This window comes from Dendropsophus ebraccatus, chromosome 1 (assembly GCF_027789765.1).
Source record: "Dendropsophus ebraccatus isolate aDenEbr1 chromosome 1, aDenEbr1.pat, whole genome shotgun sequence".
NCBI lineage: Eukaryota > Metazoa > Chordata > Amphibia > Anura > Hylidae > Dendropsophus > Dendropsophus ebraccatus.
Window position 1 is genome coordinate 97,824,644 of NC_091454.1, and position 23,812 is coordinate 97,848,455.

Sequence of the window (23,812 nt, forward strand, 5' to 3'; positions counted from 1 at the left end):
ATAGTTCGGGCGATTACGGACACGGCGATAGCAAACATGTTTATTTATTTATTTATTTACTTTTATTTATAACCTGGGAAAAGGGGGGTGATTCAGACTTTTATTGGGGAGGGGGCTTTTTACTTATAACAATACTTTTTTTTTTTTTTACACATATACTAGAAGCCCCCCTGGGGGACTTCTAGTATATACACTTTGATCTCTCATTGAGATCTTTGCTGTATAGTTATACAGCAAAAATCAATGAGATCGGCACTCGTTTGCTTTCGGCTGCTGCAGCCGAATGCAAACGAGTGCCGAGACGGGGACGGCGCCATCTTCGATGAGTCCCCGGTCGGCATCAGACAGGGAGATCGCTCCTCCGGGACAACGTCCCGGAGGAGCGATCTCCTCCACTAGACACCAGGGAACGGCTGAATCCCGTAATCGGATGCAGCTGTCATGTTTGACAGCTGCATCTGATTACTGTTTTAGCGGGCACGGCGATCGGACCGTGCCCGCTAATACCAGCGGTCCCGGGCTACAAGCGGCACCCGGGACCGCTGCGGTTCTGAACGCCCGCACCCGCGTGAGGACGTACAGTTACGTCCTCGTGCGGGAAAGGGTTAAGACATAAAACCCACGTTGTGATTGGTTGTTGTGGGATTAAAACAGGTAATGTGGGTTTCAGGCAGCTTGATAAATCTGGGCCTATATTTGTGGGCTTGTCTATTTTTTGCTCCTCACATCTTTTAACTGAACCTGCTAAATGTGCACATTAATGGCAGTACATAATGCATTCATGAATATTACCTAAATTTAGCTCAGTGCTTTCAAATATTTATCAACACTGACTTATTGTTAGAACCTCTTTTTGCCATGCTAGGCAATGCTAGTAGGACCAATTATATTTTTTTTAATAGATCTTCTCTGAGGTTATACAAGATAATTGTTCATTCTGACCCTATGACTTTTATGTAACCATAATCGAATACATTCAATATGCAAGCCATGTAAAAACCAGGAGTGAATAATTCAGTGTCAAAACACCCCCAAATAAATAACATAGAATAAAGCAAGAAACTGCTTAAAGAGAACCAATCAAGTCATCTTGGCATTTCCTCTGACCATAGTAGTCACAGTCCCAGGGCTGTGCAGTGCTATAATCACACCTCTCTTGGTGTGATTCACAGCACGGTATCGTCATTGCGTGACAGAGAGGTGGACCTGGTAGTGCATGCTCACTCCGACAATGATACAGCACTGTGAATTACTACCAGAGAGGGAAACATATGTATTTGGGAAGTGTATTAGAAGCTGCATTAGCATGGTTTGTTAGCTTGTTAGGGTTTGTCCAGTGAAAATCTTTTTCTTTCAAATCAACTAATATCAGAAAGTTATATAGATTTTTATTTTACTTCTATTAAAAAATTTCAAGTCTTCCCATACTTATTAGCTGCTGTATGTCATGCAGGAAGTGTCTTATTTTTAGTCTGACACAGTGCTCTCTACTGACATCTCTGGCCGTGACAGGAACTTTGTCTCGGTTTTGTAAGAATCCCCTTGAAAGCCTCTCCTGCTCTGGAGAGTTCCTGTCTCGGCCAGAGATGTCAGCAGAGAGCACTGTGTCAGACTGAAAATAAAACATTTCCTGCAGGACATATAGTAGCTAATAAGTATGGGAAGACTTGAGATTTTTTAATAGAAGTAAATTACAAATCTCTATAACTTTCTGACACCAGTTGATTTGAAAGAAATTTTTTTTCGCTGGACAACCACTTTAATATCGATTTGTTAGTTACTTGGTTGCCTTTTAATATGTAGCACTTCCCTAAGGAAGACAGACCTGTTCTTATTTGGGTCTAGACTACACGTTCTGTCCTGAAGAAGTATAATCAGAAATAATGTGTGGAGTGTTAGTCCAGACCCCAGACTGGGCTAAGGTTCACCTCCCAACTAGGCAATGACCCTACACACAGCCGAGATAACACAGGCGTGGTTTAGGGACAATATAGATAAAAAATAAAAATAAAAAAAAGGCAAATCATAGTTAAGGGTCCATTTACACAGAAAGATTATCTGACAGATTATCTGTCAAAGACTTGAAGCCAAAGCCAGGAACAGACTATAAACAAGGAACAGGTCATAAAGGAAAGCCTGAGATTTCAAATCCATTCCTGGTTTTGGCTTAATATCCAAAATATACATAATCTGTCAGATAATCTTTCTGTGTAAATGGACCCTAACACAGATCCCAATGTGCTCCACCTGCATAAACACAAGTGACTCAAATTGAACAGCACAAAATCAAGGAAAAAGTCCGGCCTTGGCACAGATGATCAAGTTGCTTGGGGTTACTTTATTTCCAGGGTTAAACCATACCACATACAGGACACCATGATTAAGGGTGGTATCCACACCAGAAACATTGGGCATGGATGGAGTCCTGTATATGTGTTTACTTCCAAAGTGAAATAACCCAATAAATGTCATCCTCTGTGACAAGAATGGACTTTTTTTCTGGATTTTGTAGCTTAGGGACAACCATGTAAATGCTGTTGAATTTCTCCAGTGTATTATACATAAGCACATAGGGAAGGGAAGGGGGTAATCAACATTACATATCCCCCTAATCCTGGACCTAGGTCCCTACAAATTCATGCCAAAAATTCAGGAAGATGGTGCACATCTTTGGACATGCACTTTCACAATGTTAAGAGTATCACCTATAGAAAAAATATTTTTTCACATGACTGGAAGGAAAAATGAATCCTAATATAGAAAACCATGTGGCTATTATGTTTTGCTTTCTGTCTTCTGTTTTAGTACTGTAGTTGAATGGTGTTTCCCATTATATTTACTCATTTATAGGTTTAAAGCTGCATGTTTTGGCTTTATCATCTAGGATTAGAAGAAGAGACTTGCAGCACTCACCACTGTTTCTCGTAACTTTATTAAAAAATAAAACCTAGGTCGGTAGTGCAGGTCTTTTTTTGGGTAGTAATAAAGTACTCAGGAATCAGAGATGAATGCTTCAAGTCTCTTCCTCTATACTTGGGTGTTGGTGCAAGTGTAACAGTTTTTTTATGTGTTTATTGCTGAGAACCACTACATACTACGTGATTTAGTGCTAGTGACTGCAGATTACCTATTTGGACAACAGTGACTTGTTTTTGGCTTTACTCCTGCTTGTAAAGAACATGCAGCAGAAAACAAAATATGTGTGAGTGCACCTTAAGGGTAGCTTCATACGTAGAGAATCGCAGCGAATTGCACGCTGAGAGTTCCGCAGCGAAATCTGATGCGTTTCTCGCTGCTGTGAGTTTGAATGGGGTTACATACTTTACCTGGTCCATGCTCCGGCTGCATCTGAGGCTCCTGGAGGTTACCCGCAGCCAATGAGTGACTATGGCGGATATCTGCAGCATCAAATCTGCGCCATCGAATCTGCTGCAGATCTGCTGTGGATCCTGTACGTGTGAGTGCAGGTTTAAGACTTCCTACTGATCAATTCTTTAGATGCACAACTTACTAATAGTGTTAGCTAGGGTCCCCAATATGTTTAGTAATAGAAGACATATCTAAAATTAGTTTTGAGTAGAAGAGCTGGTGTCATGTATAGAGAGGTGTCAGCAATACTTCTGGTCCCAAGTGTGAACTTGTTTCACAATACTTATTTAGGTTATCATGTATTCGTGAACCCTGCAACAGGCAAGTTAATGTTTTTTATGTACTAACATTACAGGACTATTAGTCTACATTTCCCGGACCTAGTTCTTTGCTATTGTGTAACACAGTGCTTCCCCTTACAGTAATCTGCTATGAGTAACGGAAAGTTTTGTCCACTGACAGAGAGCTGCTTAGGAAAAAACACAGACAAGACGGGCTGTGGTTCTTTAAGAAGCTATCTTTCTCCACTTCCATATTTGAATAATGCAAGTGATTCATTCACTGTTAGTTTGTAGAAAGAAGCTCATGTGAAATATGCTTTAAGTGCGCTAATTCTTACATAACTTATTTTGAAATCTAACTTTTAGCATAAGAATATAGTCATGGAATGTAATGTACAAAGTAAAGATATATACTGATAGATATGCCATTGAGGTTTGTTACTCAAGTCGAGCATTCGTGCATTTAAGAGCTCATGCAACATTAAGGCCCTATTCCACGGAACCCTTTCGAACGATTATTGTTCATAAAATCGTTCAAACGACCGCTCGTTAACGATATTCGTACTGTGGAATAGCTGTAAACGAGCGAACGACAGCGAAATCGTCGTTGAGTCGTTCACTTTTTTTTTTCAACATGTCGAAAAAAAATTGCTGGTCTTTCAACAGTAATTCGCTAATCTTTTTGTTGAATAAAAAATCTTTCAGTCGTTCTTGAAATGTCTACCTACATTTCCCCACGTTTTAAACGACCGTGTAACGATGTAACGACCACAAAAAAATTGTTACACTACAGATATCGTTCACGTTCCCACTCGTATTATGTGTTATCGTTCGCTTAAAAAAATTGTTAAGCGCTCGTTAACGAGCGGTCGTTGGAGCGAGTCTATGAACGATAATCGTTCCGTGAAATAGGGCTATTAGTCGTTACTGATCATGGCATCTAAAGGGTTAAACACCCAGCATCTGACTTACCTCCATTCGCAGCCGTTATAGCAGAGTGACACACTCACAATAATGTAAACTGTCCTCTGAGGTGTCAAAACCTTGACATTCAATTACACTGAAATGCACAGGGAAGTTATAGAGGACCTGTCAGTGCTCCTCAAATGTCTATATTGATTGCATTCCTAATGAAATAACAATTCTCTTGCATCTTTTCAAAGAACTCTGCTTTGTGTCGTTGCTCTGCTGTTCCTCCTGGAAATGTAAAAATAAATTGGCAATTGGCAATAGTGCTGACAGTGTGTCAGAATGTGTGGAGGATGCCCCTCTTGTCAATTTATTCATACATTTCCAAGGAAAAGCGCAATGCAGGGTTTTAAGAAAAGATACTCCTGCATATTTATACAAGTGTTTACTAAAACCGTCAGGAGAGTTGTCAGGTCAGCTTTTTACAACATATGAAGCCCAAATATACTCCTAACTTTGTATTATGGTATCTAATCTATGCTAAGTCCAGTGGTTCTTCGCAATTGACTCAAACAGCACATGATGTATCGGAACAGTTACAAAAAAAACTGTTGGTTGCACAAAGTTTGTGCTTCCTTCTAATGGGTTCCTTCTCTAACCACACTCCTAGGCTGCTTAATCTTTTCCACTTAAGATCATTTTTAGCTTTTCTTCTTGCTTCTATTCATGCATCTTTTTATGTTCTCACATAATTGCCAGGCAGTACTTTGCTACTGGACTAAGCTATAGTGCTATTCACCCTGAGCATTTTGGTTCATTAATAGCATACCATGACTGTAACACTAATAGGGGGAGATTTATCAAGCTTTCTTACAGTAACAATGTCCTTTGTTGCCCATAGCAACTAATCAGAGTTCAGATTGCAAAAATTAAAACTCCCTGGTAAAATGAAAGCTGAGCTCTGAGCATTCTTGCCCTATTACACAGACAAATTTATCTAACAGATTTTTGAAGCCAAAGCCAGGGACAGATTCTAAAAAGAGAACAGGTCATAAAGGGAAGACTGAGATTTCTTCTCTTTTCAAATACATTCCTGGCTTTGGTTTTGATGATCTGTCAGGTACATCTCTTTGTGTTATAGGGCATATGATGGATAAATCTTCCCATAGTCTTAATGAAATAAGTATAATCAGTATTGCTCTGGGGTGCCTAGGGCCCTCCCATCAATGCAAATATTACCAAATTTACCTTTTTTAGGCCATTAGGAACCAGCGAAAACTACACTATACTACAAGACACTACATTTACTGTGATTTGTCCAAAACTGCTGATGCCCCCCCCCCATGTTTTTGTGAATCACAGCAAAATACAGAGACATGGACCCGCCAGTTTCCCATGGACCAGTCTAAATCTAGCCAATATTCACATGAATATTTATACTCTATATTTTATTTTTTAAACAATTAAGGTCTTAAGCTTTAAAGCAGGGGTGGGGAACCTTTTCCCCTGTCGAGAGTCATTCGGGCATTAATAAAATTATTTGAGGGTCGCTGCACTCAATGTTAGGCCATGTTCACAGTAATCACAGTCGTTGTTGCAACGCCCATGATTAGTATGGAACTCACGTTGTGCTGAAGGCTGAGGAAATCCCAGCCGGAGTGTATACACATAGTATACACTCCGTCCGGGATCCCTAGCGGCACCACAAGAAACTGACATGTCAGTTTTCTGCAGCCGCTATTCAGTGAAAACCCTGTCAGTTCACACAATGGAGCATCACGCTCCATTGTGAGCAGTCGGGAATTCTAATGTGGGCGCACACGGATGCGCCCGCAAGATCATCTGGACCGTACTGGATGATCCTTTCTGAGACCGACTGTTCCGTGACCCGTTCTCATATAACATGTGAACATGGCCTTATACTGTGCATGGCAGTTAGTGGGTTGGCAGCAGCCGAGGCAAGGCAAAGTGTTGTTCCACTTATGCCCCTGCTATTGTAGTCAACCCTCTGTGATGCCCCTAGTACCTGATGTAAATCCTTAGTGATGCCCGGTAGCTGTAGTTAACCCTTATTGATGCCCCTGGTAGTCCTAATTAACTTCAAGGGATGCCCCTAGTAGCTGATGTTAACCCCCAGTGATGCCCCTGGAAGCTGATCTTAAACCCCAGTGATGTCCCTGGTAGTCTAGTTGACCCCCAGTGTCTGTACCAAATTAAAAAATATACATCCCACTCACCTTTCCTCCACTCCCACGCTGCCCAGGTCCTCTTCTCTCTCCTCTAGACTGCGCCGCTTTGGTGGGGAAGAAGCCTGCTCAAACAACATCCTTCTGTGTCTGGCGGCGGTCACATTCACAGACAAAGGAGGATGCTCTGCATGCCGATTCCTGCCCCACCAGAGTGGTGCACATCTCAAGAGAGCCGCTGGATGTCTCAGGTGCCGGAGTTTCCCCACCCCTGCTTTAAAGCAAAAGAAATGACACCTTTAATTTTAATCTAACTAGATAATCTGGTGATTTGGCATAGTTGCAATTCAGCATGGTTGTGCAGGATCTAAATAAGGCTGTTAATCACCTATAGCATAACTATGCCAAATTGTTCACAGGTCCGGCACATTGGGTAAGGTGAGGCCAGTGATGCAGTGGGTATTGTTATGCCTGAGTTTTTTGTTATCACTCCTTTTTTCTTGAGATTTATATAGTGATTGCAAACTGGGTGTACTAACAGCAAATTCTGACTTTAACATGTATAATCTGTGTTTTCCCCTACTTTCTAGGTCGCTCTTAATTTCAGTGACTTTGTTGTCTATCTACTCTATTAACCTTCTACTGAAATGCTCCCAAGAAACAGGTGATTTATGTATTTCTTTTTTTAAGTTATTTATTTAAAAAAAATTCTTTACTATTACATTGGTACCCCAAATGCACATATATGTGTATTTTAAATATAAATATACTGTATTCTCACTATGTTTATAAATTGTAAAATCATAAAAATATGCTATAGGTTTGAATAGCTGCTACCCTAAACTATTTACTGCTAACAACATCAAATAACATAAAATACATAACTAAAACTGCACAAAATTTAGCAATAAAGATATCTCAAACATTTAGAGGCTGTGGTAGTAGTGTCTAGAAGTACTAAAAAACATTCTTTTATGTAACCAGGTTGTATGGTATATGAAAAGCTGGGGGAGCAAGTATTTGGTACACCAGGAAGGTTGTTGGTCTTCGGATCAACAACGCTTCAGAATACAGGAGGTAAGTGCTCAAATTTTTGCATGTAAAAATTGTAAAGCTCTTTTTATATACATTTTATTACAAAAACAGCCACAATAAAATTAATTTAAATGTTTAACAATTTACCATTCAGATGTTAATGTTTTCTTGCTTAGTTATCATACATGAATTAATTTAACTGAAATTGTAAATTAGAAGTTACTGTAGGACCCACAACACCGTTTTTTACGTGAAAAACACCCATCATTTGATAAAGATGGATGTCATTAATGATCATAAACAATAATGACGTCCGTCTTTATCAAAAGATGGTCATTTTTAACATAAAAGAGAGGGCAAAGCCTAGCTGTGAGGTCATATAAATCTGGAGGATTAGTTTGGGCATAAACAGAGAGTAACAGGCATTGGGTCTGGCTAAGCTCCCAAAGGTAGGCATTGACACAGGGAAGCAATATTTGGTCTCCCAGAAATTGAGTTGCTCTGGTGAAAAGAAACACCAGGTTATTTCTTGTGGGATACTTCTTCGGATGAGAAATTGCATGGTCATAAAGTGGTGTTCTTACCTGGCATGGGAGCTTTGCCACCACAGGGTTCCCAGTAGAGTGGATCAGAAATTTAAATCGTGATTTTGCCAGATTGTGATTTAATCTTTAATTGTATTTCTTTTTTACAGCAATGCTGAGTTATCTGTTCATAGTAAAAAATGAATTACCAAATGTAATTAAATTTCTAACTGGAATGGAAGATACATCGTAAGTGGCCAATTGGGTTTTATGTACTATATTGTCTAATATAGTCTTTAATTTTAAGTTTTTGGTGGGATAAAGATGTTAATTTTTTTCTCCATGAGATAAACAAAAACTGCAGCTGTAGATAAGAGAAAGTTGTTAGCAAAACACATCTACATACACATACTGTACATACCCCTTGGCCTGGCCAAGAGTTGGTGTTTTTGACTGGAGACTACCTGATAGTCTCTCCTGTCCCCTATTACTATCTATACCTATAGTTAGCCCTGTTACTGTACCTAATTGTCAACCCTGTCCCGAGTTGCTGTACCTGATCATCAATTCTGTTAGTGTACCTGGTACTGAGCAAAAAAAGAAAGTTAAAGCAAGCTTGTAACCACTGCAACCTATGTGTACTTAAGAAAAAAAACTCGCTATACCTAAGGCTCTGGGGTTGCCAATCTGTGTCGCACAGACTTTTCACCTGGAGACAAGACAAGCCGCAAAGCATACAAATGGGAATAGTACAACAATCTAAATAAGCGTCCATTTAAACAGAAAGATTATCTGAATAGTCTGACAGATTATCTGTCAAAGATTTGAAGCCAAACCCAGGAATGGATTTAAAAAGAGGAAAAATCTCAGGCTTTCCTTTATGACCTGATCTCTGTTTATAGTCTGTTTCTGGCTTTGGCTTCAAATCTTTAGCAGATAATCTGTCAGATAATCTTTCTGTGTAAATAGACCCTAAAAATCCCAAATTTTATTAAATAGAAGACCATAAAAATACTACAAACCGAATGTGGTCTCTTGTTATTACAGCATGTTGTGATCAAAGCCGAATACCAGCCGAAATGTGTCAAGCCATTGAGACCGCACTCTGCACTATTTTTATGTATTTCTATTGAATAACATTTCGGATTTTAATCAAAAGATTTCTCTTTGTATTAAAAAAAAAAAAAAGAACCTGGCTCTGATCAGTAAAAAAAAAACTCCAGGTGATACACTTCTTGTAAGTATGTATTGCTGTAAGCAAAACATGTTTAGTGTCTGTGAGTGTCTGACACCTGCAAGCATCTGGTGCAGCATCACAGTTTGTCATCTTCATTTCTACTTTATTCAGCTCAAGATAAACAGCATTTAATGTGTCTGTCAGTGGCTTTCAACCCTTAAAGTAATTTATATGCAAGCTCAGTTGAGCCAAACATAGATGGAAATGGTAGAATTCACTGTGTTGGATAAAAGATGTTTTAGCTGGCAGCTTTCCAATGCTTGTATTGTTACGTAAGACTTTTAGACTTGCAGCTGTCAATCAAATGGCAATAGTCAGGTTAAAAGTATAAGATTAAAAATGCAAGATATCCTAAAGGAAATCTGTCACATGGTTTCAGGCAGCCATAGCAGCTACAATATAGGCCAAAACCTAAGGGTAGAAGAACATTACACTTATTTTGGTGGGAATTACCAAATTGGTGTGGACTGGTCCACTATGTGGGTTCTCTGATATATGCAGTTATTTATACCTTTATTTTTGCTATTTGCGCTACTGTTTCAGTATTTAGTTATTTGGTGGTGTGGATGATCTAATTTTGCCACAGGGCCCTATGACTTCTAGTTACATCCCTGATTATAGGTAATTACAGCACCAGCAAGGGCTTAAAAGCATGTTCACAGGAAAACATTTAAAATTGTGAATGTCTGCATTTTATATATGCAAATGAGCTGCAAGTGCCCACAGGATGGGGTTGATCTTCTAAAGTTAGTTTTTCCAACCCCTAGAGCTGTGCATCTCCTCCCCCTGCATTTAATTGACAGCTTCTCTGATATATGTTGTAAGGGATGGGAATACTGGATACTTGACGCAATAAGCCCAGCTCCGCTCACAAGCAGAAGTTCACATTTATGCCTGTGAAACGTAAAACCACTCTACAGATTACATTTAAAGCATACTCTAATTCTTGTAGATACATTAACAGTACAAGATAAGAAACTGTAATGTACCTTATGTTTCTTTTGCCACAGGCTCCGCTCTTCCTGGGAAGGGAAAAGAAGTAGACTCTCATAATAAACTCATGAAACATTTTTCTTTAATATGATATATTACAAAGGTTCAGATCATTTAGCGTTTAATATATTAGTATGTAATATAGATAAAGCACATAGTAAAAAAAAAAAAAAACAGCTACTGTATTAAAAATGGGGGGATCTTTATGAATTCTTGTAGACTGTGCAATTGGTGTACTAGTGATGCTACCAAAAAAAATTATGTAGTTTGAAATCCAACCTTTACAATTCTTATTTCTTCTGTTCGGAATCGTAATTCTGCTCCAATGTGTATTTTATTGATAATTTCCCCATGGAATAAACACGTTGTCACATAATAGTCCCGATAATTCTTAGTGCAAAAATCGGAAAGTACATCCACCCATTTAGACAGAGAATTTCTGTTGACTCAATCAAGGACCCTAGTGGTCCTTCCGCTGTATAGTACATGAGTGAAATGGTGAACGATGGAAATTGTTCAGGGGTTATAGGCATTCAATAGAGAAACTAACTAATACAGTAAATAACATTTTTTCACTTTATGTCATCAGCAGTCACTATTTATTCTACTTTGCTTTTTAGGCCATGGTATTTAGATGGACGATTTCTTCTAGGTGTTGTAACTATAGGAATTATTCTTCCATTGTGTCTTCTCAAAAATTTAGGTAAGATATAATCTTCCAGGCTGGATCAGCTACTTCTATTTCTATCCATTTTATGTCAAGCTAATAAAGTTAAAAAATGTCTTAATACATGCTGATAATATGTAAGTACTACATACAATGCACAGTATAACAGTCAAATTCAATACATGTTAATATGACTGCCACCTGCTGGTGGAGAGTAGTACTGCTGTTCTCTGACAGTAATGTTTATGTAGTATATTTACAGAAAGGAATCATCATATATCAACTGTAACAGTTGTAAGGCAGCCTAAACATTGTTTTCAATCCACACAGGTTACCTTGGCTACACAAGTGGGTTCTCATTGACGTGTATGTTTTTTTTCCTTGTGGTGGTAAGTTCAGAATTTTTTTTTATTGTTTAAAATGTACAGGTCAAGATGGTGTTTTATTTATAAAATGATGTTATTAAAACTCTTTATGCTTATATGTTTGTTTTTTTATTCTTTTTATTTCAGGTCATCTACAATAAATTTAAAATTCCATGCCCATATTTAAGTGTTAATGAAACCTTAAACAATCTTCATAATGCAACATTAGAAGAACAGTGTACACCAAAGTATTTCACATTTAATTCTAAGGTAATATTTTAATACATTAAAATGCCTTTAATAAAAGAAAGAGATAATAGATTTTTTCATTAAAAATTTATGTTAGGCTTTATTGATCCCTGTTCTTACAAATTAATTGTATATATTTTCTATGACAGTATGATAATTAATACTAAGGCTTTGTTCAGACTACCTATTAGACCATCCGTTCCGTGACCCGGCCGGATCACCGAACCGCTGGTCTCTGAAAAGATCAGCCCGGTACCGGTCGGATGATCTTTGCAGCCGCAGAGTTCTGGTGTCCCCACTGCACAGTAAGGAGCGTACAGCGCCGCTCGCTTAATAGTGTGCACTGACAGGGTTTTCTGCAGCCGCTATTTACTGAATAGCGGCCACAGAAAACTGACATGTCAGTTTTCTACGGGACCGCGAGAGATCCCGGCTGGAGTGTATACACATAGTTCCATTGAAGACAAGGCAACGTATCTTTTCGTGAAAAGTCTGGCCATTGTTGCCAATTGCAACAACAGCCATACTTTTACGAAAAGATACCTTGTGTGAACATGGCCTAATAATGTATCTGGCACCTATAAGAAAAATTTGTTTCCTATTCTTACAGGAAGAGTATTTATAGTGTTTCTTAGATATATCAATGATAGTAATCCAGTGCTACTTGACAAAGCAAAAAAGCAAGTTTAAATATTTTAAAAAGTCTTAAATAGTCATACACCTTAGCTTGGCCAGCATTGGTTGCTCCCTCTCCGTATACACATGCATTGCAGCTCAGCATGCATGTGTTATCAAGGGTGAGAGGAAATAAACTGCTAACACCTCCTGTGGGATTGAGCGTGCTGAAAAATTGGACAGCCCCATACACATTAGATATTCTGCTGGTCCAGTCAGCAGGGTCACTCAACACAATTTAATGTGTATAAGCACCTTAAATATTCTTAAGGGTATAAACCCACACACCGTATATGCAACAGATATGCAACAAATACGCAGCAGATTTGTTGGTACAGATTTGATGCTGTGTTCAGTTATTTAGATCTAATCTGCTGCGATTTTGCTGCGATTTTGCTGCGAGTTTGCTGCGTATCGCAGCAGTAAATACGCTGCATATACGGTGTGTGGGTTTATACCCTAACAAACACTTTTTTAACATTTAAAACACTCAAATCACTACAAAGTGTTTTCAGAACCGTTTTTTACAACCATCTTTAGTGGCTTTTATTTTGGTCACATTTTGCAAATGTGCTTTTTTGGTGTTTTTTAAGTCCTATTGAAAAGCCCATGAGAAAATAAAATGTCAGAAATAAATGTAAAAATAAATTGGGTTAAAATTTCTAGAGAATCTGCTACAAAGTCACTGTAAAATCTGCACGTGCAAACTTGACAATTTTTTGGGTTCACCGAACCCAAACACTTGGCAATTGACTCCCGGCGGCTGAACACAATGGATGCCACCCTATGGAGTCCTGGAAAACATGGATACAGCCATATACAGTACCTTGGCTGACAACTACATAAGGTATATGACCACCTTTGGTATAAGCTAGTGTAAACACTGCTGTTATTTGGGACTCTCACCACCACCCACCCTAACATCAAAACATTGTGTGTGAGTCACTGACTTGGTTACATTCATAATTTCCATAGAGTTAAGTGGAGAGCACATGTGCAGCCGCCTCTCCTACCTGTGGCTGCAATAACGGTCTGTTGGGGAGGGGTCTACTGGGAGGTGGGATGGGGACCCCTATGTTTTTTGCCCAGACCGTTACATCCACATTCATTGGTTTTCCTTGTTGTCGTTATTGCAAATGTATATGACATTTGCAATGATTAACTGTGCACAGAGGCTTTTACCAGATTGAACGTGGCCTAATTATGTGTGTCTCTTCTTTTCATCTACAGACTGCTTATGCACTGCCAACACTTGCATTTGCATTCGTGTGTCATCCGTCAGTCCTTCCCATATACAGCGAGCTCAGAGAGTAAGAAATAAACACATATGTAATAACACAACTGTCAGGCTGTAAATAATGCAGATTATATACTGTAAATGATGAGGCAGTATTAGAGATATTTAGTATGTGCGGATTTACTTTACCTTTTTATAATTTCTTTCATGTTTACAGGAGCAGTAAAGTTGTCCATATATGTTAGATGAAAGTCAGCCAAACCCACCAATTTTGGCAGGACTGGTTAAAAAAGTATTGCCTATGAGAATTCCTTAAAGAGTCACTGTCGTATTTTTTTTTTTTTGCAGAAATCAATAGTCCAGGCGATTTTAAGAAACTTTGTAATTGGGTTTATTAGCCAAATCTGCCATTATCTGCATGTAAAAAGCCTTTTCCCAGGTCCCCCCCTCCTTCCTCTTTTTCATCCACTCTGAAAAATCTGAAAATTGTGACTTGTTGCAGGAGTCGTACCCTGTCTGTTCTAGGGAGAGGGGAGGGGGGAGGAGGAAGGAGGGAGTTAGCCGGCAGCAGAAAGCAGATAACAGAGGATTACAGGCACGGAGCTGGGTGACAGCTGTAATCCGAGCTCAGACAGGTCACTGGTGACTGTCACAGGAGATATCCCGTGAGGGATTTGTAGATTAACTCTTTGTTGTCCTGTTTTGGTCTTTTCTTTAGCTCTCTCCGTAGGAGAACAATGAAGACAGGGGGGAGAGCTTCAAACTGCTTTTTCATGATAAAAATGCATTTTTCGGATAATAAACCCAATTACAAAGTTTCTTAAAATCGCCTGGACTATTGATTTCTGCAAAAAAAAAATTCACGACAGTGACACTTTAACCTAATGACAGGGAAAGGTTTGGGAATGTTGTATTTTAACATACCTGCCCATGTCTTCTACAAAAGTCAATGTTGGAGGTGTCTGAAAGTGGCTTATTCCCTTTTCATCATTGAAGCATTGAATCATCTAAAGCATATGGACAACTTAATAGTGTCTTTATTTCATTAGTTGGCTAACACTGTTAGATATATCTGTATCCTAAAACCACATTAATGCATTAAAGCATCTTTCCTTTATGATGTCATTGTCATATGTGAAGGCTAGTGCTCATTTTATGTGCTGTGATAAAGCTTGTTCCATATCTTTCATAATCTCTTTATGAAATTCCATATCTATACAGTCTCTCTAGCTGAATTCATAAGATTACTTTGGCACAGTGAGATGAATATATTTCACTGCGTTTTCTTCATATCATGTATCTCCATATCATGTATTGCCTTTTAATTCATTGAAACTGCTAAATTTTACGAAAATACATATCCTATTGTAGAAAAATAGCTTTGTCCACTGGACTTCATCACACAGGGGGAAATTTATCAAACATGGTGTAAAGTGAAACTAGCTCAGTCGCCCCTAGCAACCAATCAGATTCCACCTTTCATTTCTCACAGACTCTTTGGAAAATGAAAGGTGGAATGTGATTGGTTGCTAGGGGCAACTGAGCCAGTTTCACTTTACACCATGTTTGATAAACTATAAATGACAGGTTCATAGTTGGCATAGTTGTATTCTCTTATACAGGAGAGCTGTCACTGAATTCTCTATCTTTCCTGCAGTACTCTCCTCCACATACTACATACAGGGCCGTATTTACCATTAGGCACCTGTGGTCCGGTGCCTTGCAGGGGGAATGAAACAACTCTTTTTTTTTTTCTTTTTTTTTTTAGTCTTCAGTCTTCCACCTCCTGTTCAGACTTGCCAGTAAATCTGGTGTCTTTTCGAGGGGGGGGGGGGGGGGGGGGGGGGGGAGTTATTCAGGTCTGGTATAGTGATGTTATCCAGTCACAGTATGGCGGTATTGTTCAGGTCTGGTGTGGCAGTGTTATCCAGTCACAGTATGGTGGTATTGTTCAGGTCTGGTATGGTGGTGTTATCCAGTCACAGTATGGCGGTATTGGTTATGTCTGGTATGGCGGTGTTATCCAGTCACAGTATGGCATTATTGTTCAGGTCTGGGGTGGCGGTGTTATCTAGTCATAGTATGGTGTTATTGTTCAGGTCTGGTGTGGCGGTGTTATCCAGTCACAGTATGGCAGTATTGGTCAGGTCTGGTGTGGTGGTGTTATCCAGTCACAGTATGGCGGTATTGGTCAGGTCTGGTATGGTGGTGTTATCCAGTCACAGTATGGCAGTATTGGCAGTATTGGTCAGGTCTGATATGGTGGTGTTATCCAGTCACAGTATGGCGGTATTGGTCAGGTCTGGTATGGCAGTGTTATCCAGTCACAGTATGGCGGTATTGGTCAGGTCTGGTATAGCAATGTTATCCAGTCACAGTATGGCGGTATTGGACAGGTCTGGTATAGCAATGTTATCCAGTCACAGTATGGTGGTATTGTTCAGGTCTGGTGTGGCAGTGTTATCCAGTCACAGTATGGCAGTATTGGTCAGGTCTGATATGGTGGTGTTATCCAGTCACAGTATGGCGGTATTGGTTATGTCTGGTATGGCGGTGTTATCCAGTCACAGTATGGCATTATTGTTCAGGTCTGGGGTGGCGGTGTTATCTAGTCATAGTATGGTGTTATTGTTCAGGTCTGGTGTGGCGGTGTTATCCAGTCACAGTATGGCAGTATTGGTCAGGTCTGGTGTGGTGGTGTTATCCAGTCACAGTATGGCGGTATTGGTCAGGTCTGGTATGGTGGTGTTATCCAGTCACAGTATGGCAGTATTGGCAGTATTGGTCAGGTCTGATATGGTGGTGTTATCCAGTCACAGTATGGCGGTATTGGTCAGGTCTGGTATGGCAGTGTTATCCAGTCACAGTATGGCGGTATTGGTCAGGTCTGGTATAGCAATGTTATCCAGTCACAGTATGGCGGTATTGGACAGGTCTGGTATAGCAATGTTATCCAGTCACAGTATGGTGGTATTGTTCAGGTCTGGTGTGGCAGTGTTATCCAGTCACAGTATGGCAGTATTGGTCAGGTCTGATATGGTGGTGTTATCCAGTCACAGTATGGCGGTATTGGTTATGTCTGGTATGGCGGTGTTATCCAGTCACAGTATGGCATTATTGTTCAGGTCTGGGGTGGCGGTGTTATCTAGTCATAGTATGGTGTTATTGTTCAGGTCTGGTGTGGCGGTGTTATCCAGTCACAGTATGGCAGTATTGGTCAGGTCTGGTGTGGTGGTGTTATCCAGTCACACTATGGCGGTATTGGTGAGGCCTGGTATGGTGGTGTTATCCAGTCACAGTATGGCAGCATTGTTCAGGTCTGGTATGGCTGTGTTAAATGTGACGCCTGGAGCTATTACCTACCAATCTATCAATCCTGTGGTAAGGATTCGGCAAGACATTATGTAGACGGCTCTATTCATTGATTCAATGTGGAAATTTGTTTGTGTTTTAAGCAGTTAAAAAGCATGAAAAACGCAATTTTGACAATGTTTCTGCATTTAGAGAAATGCATGTGCCCAAAACCACTCTCCCCCATGTTCCCCAAGATGGGGTGTCTTCAGGTTTAGTGCCTAGGGCAGCAGAAGCTGTTAATACGGCCCTGACTACATAATAGTCTCCACCAGTTCCCCAACTCCCACATTACTCCCCAAGCTTCCTACATTCTAACAAAGAAACATACAGTCCCTTCTGGACCATTGCTGTATAGTATACTGCTCTATATATAGTAAACTATATACCAATCAATGCCACCCAGATTGCACAGATTACTACTGGGCACAGCATCAAAGAGCTTAAAGGGAAACATTCACATCTCTCCAAGTACCACTCCTAAATGATGGGCACCCTGAATGCTGGACTATGCATTAAGCTTCCAGCACTTAGGGTACCAATCAATGCCACTCCGCCACTTATTATTGGGCACAGCATCTTAGAGCTGTGCCCAGCAGCTATAAAGTACCCCCTATACACCACCATTTATGACTGGGAACAGTGTCAAAGAGCTGTGCCCAGCAGCTATAAAGTACCCCCTATACCCCACAAGGGACGTGACCAATTCAATTAAAATTTACAATATATATGGAACAGCTAAAAGCTACAGTATATCATGTGAAGGGCTGCCTCAATTGTAAAGAAAAAAAAATGTCCAATGAATCTTGTTTTTCTTAAATATTGCAAAGAATAGGTGCTAAATTATGTCTTATGTAATTATTATTATCTTTTTTTTTCTAGTCGCACACAGAAGAAAATGCAGCTGGTATCACATATTTCATTCTTTTCTATGTTTCTTATGTACTTTCTTACTGCCATATTTGGATATCTGACTTTTTATGGTGAGTTATAGTTCTATTGCTGGTAGCTAACTAGGTTTTACGTCAAATGCTTCAAGGCCCTAACATTTTTCCCAGTACTCAAGATACTCCCAGGGCCTATAATACAGCCAAACGATATGACAAGCAGACACTTGCAAGAAAAAAATACACACAGCACATAACAATACTGGTAGGCAAAAAGAAGAACGTAAATAGCAACTCACCAACAGACGTTATGAACCTGAACAATGTAAGGAATCAAGCAGAAGACGATAAACAGAAACAAGAACAAACAACTTACTCAGGCTAGATATCCCTAACCTTTCCCTGATCACTATACCTAACACCAGGCACCAGTGATCCTCACTGACCCTGCAATATGATTATGATACCCCTAGCTTACAAACCTTTCTCTAGCAGAAAAGCAAAGAGGCACTAGGACACAGAGACAAGAGCAAGGTAGAACAGAAATAGTAAATATCAGGAATAAGGTAATTTGCAATCTCTCCTATCTCTCCTAACCGCCCCTCGTCCTTCCCATACACAGGAATGTTCTTCACAGCCTAACGGCTGCAAAAGCCGTTTACAGCCATCAAAAGTCTAAAGTGTATGGGGACCTACAATGCGTATGGGTATCTACTGGAGCCTGGTAAAATGTTAGCAAAAAAGTGTATTATCTTAGCTAGCAACAATTTTGGCAAGGTAAAATTTGAAGCATTCTAACAGACTTTAGCAAGTCTATGTTCACATTGTGTTCTTCAAGGCCTCCATTGTAGTTACCATTCAGCACTGGCAGAAAAAGCCGACCACTAACAGACACGAACAAAGCCCAACAGACCCCATTAACTTTCATGTGTGTAAACGGATTTAAATAAAATGATGCAACATTTTTCTTTAAAGAGACTCTGTAAGCAGGCGTATGCTTTCCTATCTCAGGGTAGCATAAACTAGTGACAGAGAAGCTGAACAGAATGATGTATCACTTACATTGTTCTGTGCAGCTGATTGGAAGATATCCTCCTGAATAACATGGACAATAAGTAGTCCTCTCCATTATGTGCATGAGCCCAGTAGTCCTGGATATTCATGAGAAGCAGAAAACCCCGCCCACCAGCTGCTGATTGGCATTTATCTATTCATGCTGTGTATAGGCAGTCACCCGTCAATCAGCAGCTGAAGGGCAGGGGGAGGGGTGTGGCAAGAATCCTATTCTCCTGCATATCAGGATAACAGCTGTACAGAATGATGTAAGTAATATACCTGTTCAGCATTCCTGTCACTTGTTTATGCTGCCCTCATTTAAGGCAGCATAAACCTAGAGACAGAGTCCCTTTAACCAGAGCCTCTGGCACTGTGTGAACAAAGCTTAACCTAAAAAGTGCAAGGCTTTCTCTAAACCAATACAAACTATGTACAATAGGTCTGCAGAAAGTCCAGTGCAAATTTTATAGCTTGCATATATAATGCACATAAAAGTACACACCGGTTCACAAAACTGTGGTCTGTATAAAATAAAGAAAACACAATTGGTGGCTAAAGGTTGATAAACTGAGAACACACAGGACAAAGAGAAAGAAAAGTAGAGGCAGGAAATGGAGGGAAGTATCTGGATAATCATTAATTATTCCATATATACAACAGAAACAATCGGCACATTGCTGTTGCATAGAGATGCCATGGTCTGTGGTGTTGCCCTTGTGGAATAATGTATAATTCACAGTTATCTTTATTTTTACTCTCCCTAATATGTTTGACAATTATTTTCTATAACCTGACTGATATATCTTTATCTGTTACTGATATAACATTTGATTTCTTTAGATAAAGTGGAATCTGAACTTCTTGGGACATACAGTAATGAAAAGGACGTTCTTATATTGACTGTACGCCTGGCTGTTATAATTGCAGTTATACTTACTGTACCAGTGTTATTTTTTACCGTAAGTACACCATACAGCATTACTGTGACAATATTTGTGAAATAGTTAAAATTAGGTTTATAAACATGACTTGTCCTACTTTCATTAGAGTGGTATTCTTATCTGCAACATCCATGGCACATTCTCTGGACATGCCATGAGGCCCTGATAGATTGGGTTCCCACCCATAGGGTTCAATCTCAAAATTAAGACAGCATAGCAGTCCTAAGTAGCTCACTGTGCTAGACTGTTTAGGTAACTCCCACTTACCTATATGAGAATTATGTAAACTACATAAAACAGCATGTAGCAGCAGTACAGTATGGAACATGATGCAAAACAAATTAGATATAGATAATACTAGTAGTTGCCCTTTTGAGAGATTTATAGAAAGAAAATCTCCAGAGGTTCAGATTTAATTAATCCTCAAAATTTGGGGAAATTCTGAACAAATTCAATCAAATTCAATCAATATGCTTATCTTTCCAGACAAGAATACTCCTTAAAATGGGCACTATCACAGAAAAAATCCTTTAACATGTGCTTGTGACATGTAAAAATATGTTTATTATGACACATTTTAAACTTATTATTTGTAGATAGGCTTGAAAGATTTTTTATTTCTAGCAGAGCATGCTTGAAGGGAACCAATCACTAATGCTAAGAAAATGTGCTGATACATTACTCAGCACACTTCCCAAACATATTCTTATAGCCTGCGTTCCTGTCTGGTATAACACGCAAACTTACTTTTATAAAGTCCTGCACTCTATGTTAATGAGGGTTAACTTGTCATCTGAATGTTTGCCTTTTGCCAAGTAGTCACAGTCCCTCCGGCTATAATTCAAAGTGCTGTATCCGGAGTAGGTCACCGAGATGTGGAACTTCAACTTCCATTACGTCAGTTCTCTGACCTCCTCATTATGGTGCAGTGCGCAGTACAGCAGAGTCCTATCCCCGCTGTACTGTGCTTGCACAGTAAGGACCGGTTTGTTGCGGAATTTCACCAAACTGGCTGTCTAACTCACTCGCCTCCTCTCTCTGCTCGGAAGAATTAACATATCAATTCTTCCGAGTGGAGAGGCACAGAGAGAGGAGGCACGCAAGCCCTCCCATAGACAGTTAGTATTAGGGTATGTGACGTCCCACACTCCACCAGGAGTACGGGAGGTCAGCTAGGTATTGATTTACACTGCCACCCTGTCCACGTGGGCACAGGAAGACTGGTAAAGCTGCCACCAGGTTCTCGTTAAGATATAATACTACTATATCGGGCCAGAAGCCAGCCCTGAGTGGATAGCGTTTGGTTGCGAACAAGGGCGTGTGGGTTAGTTGATTGAGACAAAAGAACAGCAACAGATTAAATGGGTTATTTAGTTGCCTTAAGGGCGCACTAAACAACACACAATATACACGGAATAATATATACAGTGGTCAGAGACAAAGTACAGGTGGTAATACATACAATACAGTATTAGGCTATGTTCACACTGCGTATACGTACGGACCGCGAACTTACGCCCGAAGTCTACTTACGCTTCCCGAGCGCCCTACGTAGCGATCTGACAGCGGTCTTTTACTTGGAAATCTTCGCCTAGCCCCGGACACCCCACAGAACCTTTTGGATCGGCACAAAAAGCTGCAAAAATGAAGAAATCACCACTACGTACGGGACCGCATGTAACGCTACAGGCGTACAGGCATAAGCATTTTCGTCTTCAAACAATGATCTGGTTAATTTTTTACGCCGCCGCGTACGATCCGGGCGTAAGTTCGTACGTAGTGTGAACTGTGCAGCCGTACTTCGTATACTTTCCATTATACGCAAACTACGTAAGTCTCCGGCCGCTTATTCACGGAATGCGCTACGGCCGGAAACTTACGTAGTGTGAACATAGCCTAATACAGTATAATACATATAATACAGTTTTATACAGTTTTGGCAATGGGTTGTTACCATAATTTGCGGGTCTGGGTGGTAGAGCAAAGCATGGGAGGCGTGTGCTTGCTGCTTGGATTTTCAGGAACTTCTCCGACATATAGTCATGGCCTCCCCAGACAAAGAACAATAGCTCCGGCCTAGGCCCTGGTATATATATGCCTGGCCGACACCCCCCCCCCTCCCAGGTGTGGGCTGGTGTCAGCTACTCCCCCTTGGGCTTACAGCCCAAAACCCCTATAACCCCAATGTGGGTCATATCCTCACAACACCGGGTCATAGGGGGGGGGGGGTGAGACAATTCAGAAGATGTATGTTTTCTATGTCTAGGCCACACAGAATTTCCATAACTCGTTATGGAATTATGGTGCCACTCAGTCTAGAGATATTTACACTGATCTAGGTAGGGGAATTTGTTATCAGGGTTTTGGATGCCTGTTGGTCTATCAGAGTGGGAGTTTTCACACTTAAGGACCTGGAGAGCTCTGGACACTAGGCCCCCCTGTGGAATATGGTTTCCTGGCAGATGGTAAGCTCTGGGCAATCAATGACTGCCCCTTATATCTCCAATACATACAGTATACATTGATATACCTCTCTATATATTGGTGAACCATACTCAGTTTCATCACAGGGTATGTTCACACTGAGCAAATACGGTGGAATACGGCAGTGGCACTCTCCACCACAGAATCCCACTGTGCTCAGTGTCTTGTAGTGAGTGACTGGGAGGGCGTTTGCACACGTCCACTTCCTCCCCTCTTCGCTCAAAAAAGTGGCGTCTTTGAGCGGAGAGCGCAAAGGAGCGCGCGCTTTCCCATAGAGGGGATGTGACACACTGAGGCAGGCGGAATTCCGTCTATTTTACTCAGTGTGAACATACCCTTACACTGGATTTCATTGAGGAATTACGCCAGTTCTACTCCGTGTAAACTGGCTCTAATGAAGATGACAGAGGACTGACCTGATGGAAGTTCCACCTCTCGGTGATGAACTGGAGATACAGCGCTTTGAATTATGCCCAGAGAGGTGTGATTATATCGCTAACATGCCCAGGGACCATGACTACTTGGCAAAAGGAAAATGCCCAGGTTACTAGTTGGCCCTCATTAACATAGAGCACGGGACTTATAAAAGTAAGTTTGTCTGTTATACCAGGCAGGGATTCAGGCTATAAGGATAGGTTTGGGAAGTGTGCCGGGTGATGTATCAGCTTGTTTCCTTAGTGTTATAGGCATTTTTTAGTGATTGATTCCCTTTAAGATGATAGCCATCTTTAATTTTTTATTATTTTCTTATTCAAAGGTTCGATCCTCATTGTTTGAACTGGCTCGGAAGACAAAATATAAATTCTGGCAGCATTTACTAGTGACAGTAATCCTTCTAGTTGCAATTGACCTGCTTGTTATTTTCATACCAGCTATGAAAGACATTTTTGGAGCCATAGGTAAGGTATTGTTTTATATATATATATATATATATATATATATATATATATATATATATATATATATATATATATATTCACTTCCTCCTAAGGATATAATAGTAAGTAAAGTTTTATAGATTCAATAAAGATGTGAATTATAACTGGATGTGTGATACTGGATGCTGAAATCTCTTTACCAGGGTTTTGTATCCATAACTTACACACTTTTAGAACACTAAAGAGAGAGCCAGGCCATACACCTTAAGGCCCTACACTAGGGTCACAGCTTAGGTTTTCACTCTGGTAAAATAAAAGCTGAGCTATGATTGGCTGCTGTGCAGTTTACACTAATTTATATTGTAGAATTTGATAAATCTGGGCCATTGTATCAGTTATTCCTACAGTGTTTTTTTGAGCACTGACTAAAGCTGTGTTGCAGTTCCCTGCAAAGTCTTCTGTGCAAATGACATCAAAAAAGACATTGG

At 40.1% G+C, this 23,812-nt stretch overlaps 1 protein-coding gene across 1 annotated transcript in view; it reads left to right on the top strand.

Annotated features, from left to right (window-relative positions):
* SLC38A1 (solute carrier family 38 member 1) overlaps nt 1-23,812 on the top strand; it is a 49,985-nt gene that overhangs the window by 21,795 nt on the left and 4,378 nt on the right. The window contains exons 5-14 of the mRNA XM_069955982.1: nt 7,336-7,409; nt 7,730-7,822; nt 8,475-8,553; nt 11,155-11,237; nt 11,532-11,590; nt 11,714-11,836; nt 13,721-13,800; nt 17,961-18,061; nt 19,862-19,980; nt 23,204-23,345. Coding sequence (XP_069812083.1) covers nt 7,336-7,409; nt 7,730-7,822; nt 8,475-8,553; nt 11,155-11,237; nt 11,532-11,590; nt 11,714-11,836; nt 13,721-13,800; nt 17,961-18,061; nt 19,862-19,980; nt 23,204-23,345 — 953 coding nt within the window. The remainder of the gene's footprint in view (nt 1-7,335; nt 7,410-7,729; nt 7,823-8,474; nt 8,554-11,154; nt 11,238-11,531; nt 11,591-11,713; nt 11,837-13,720; nt 13,801-17,960; nt 18,062-19,861; nt 19,981-23,203; nt 23,346-23,812) is intronic.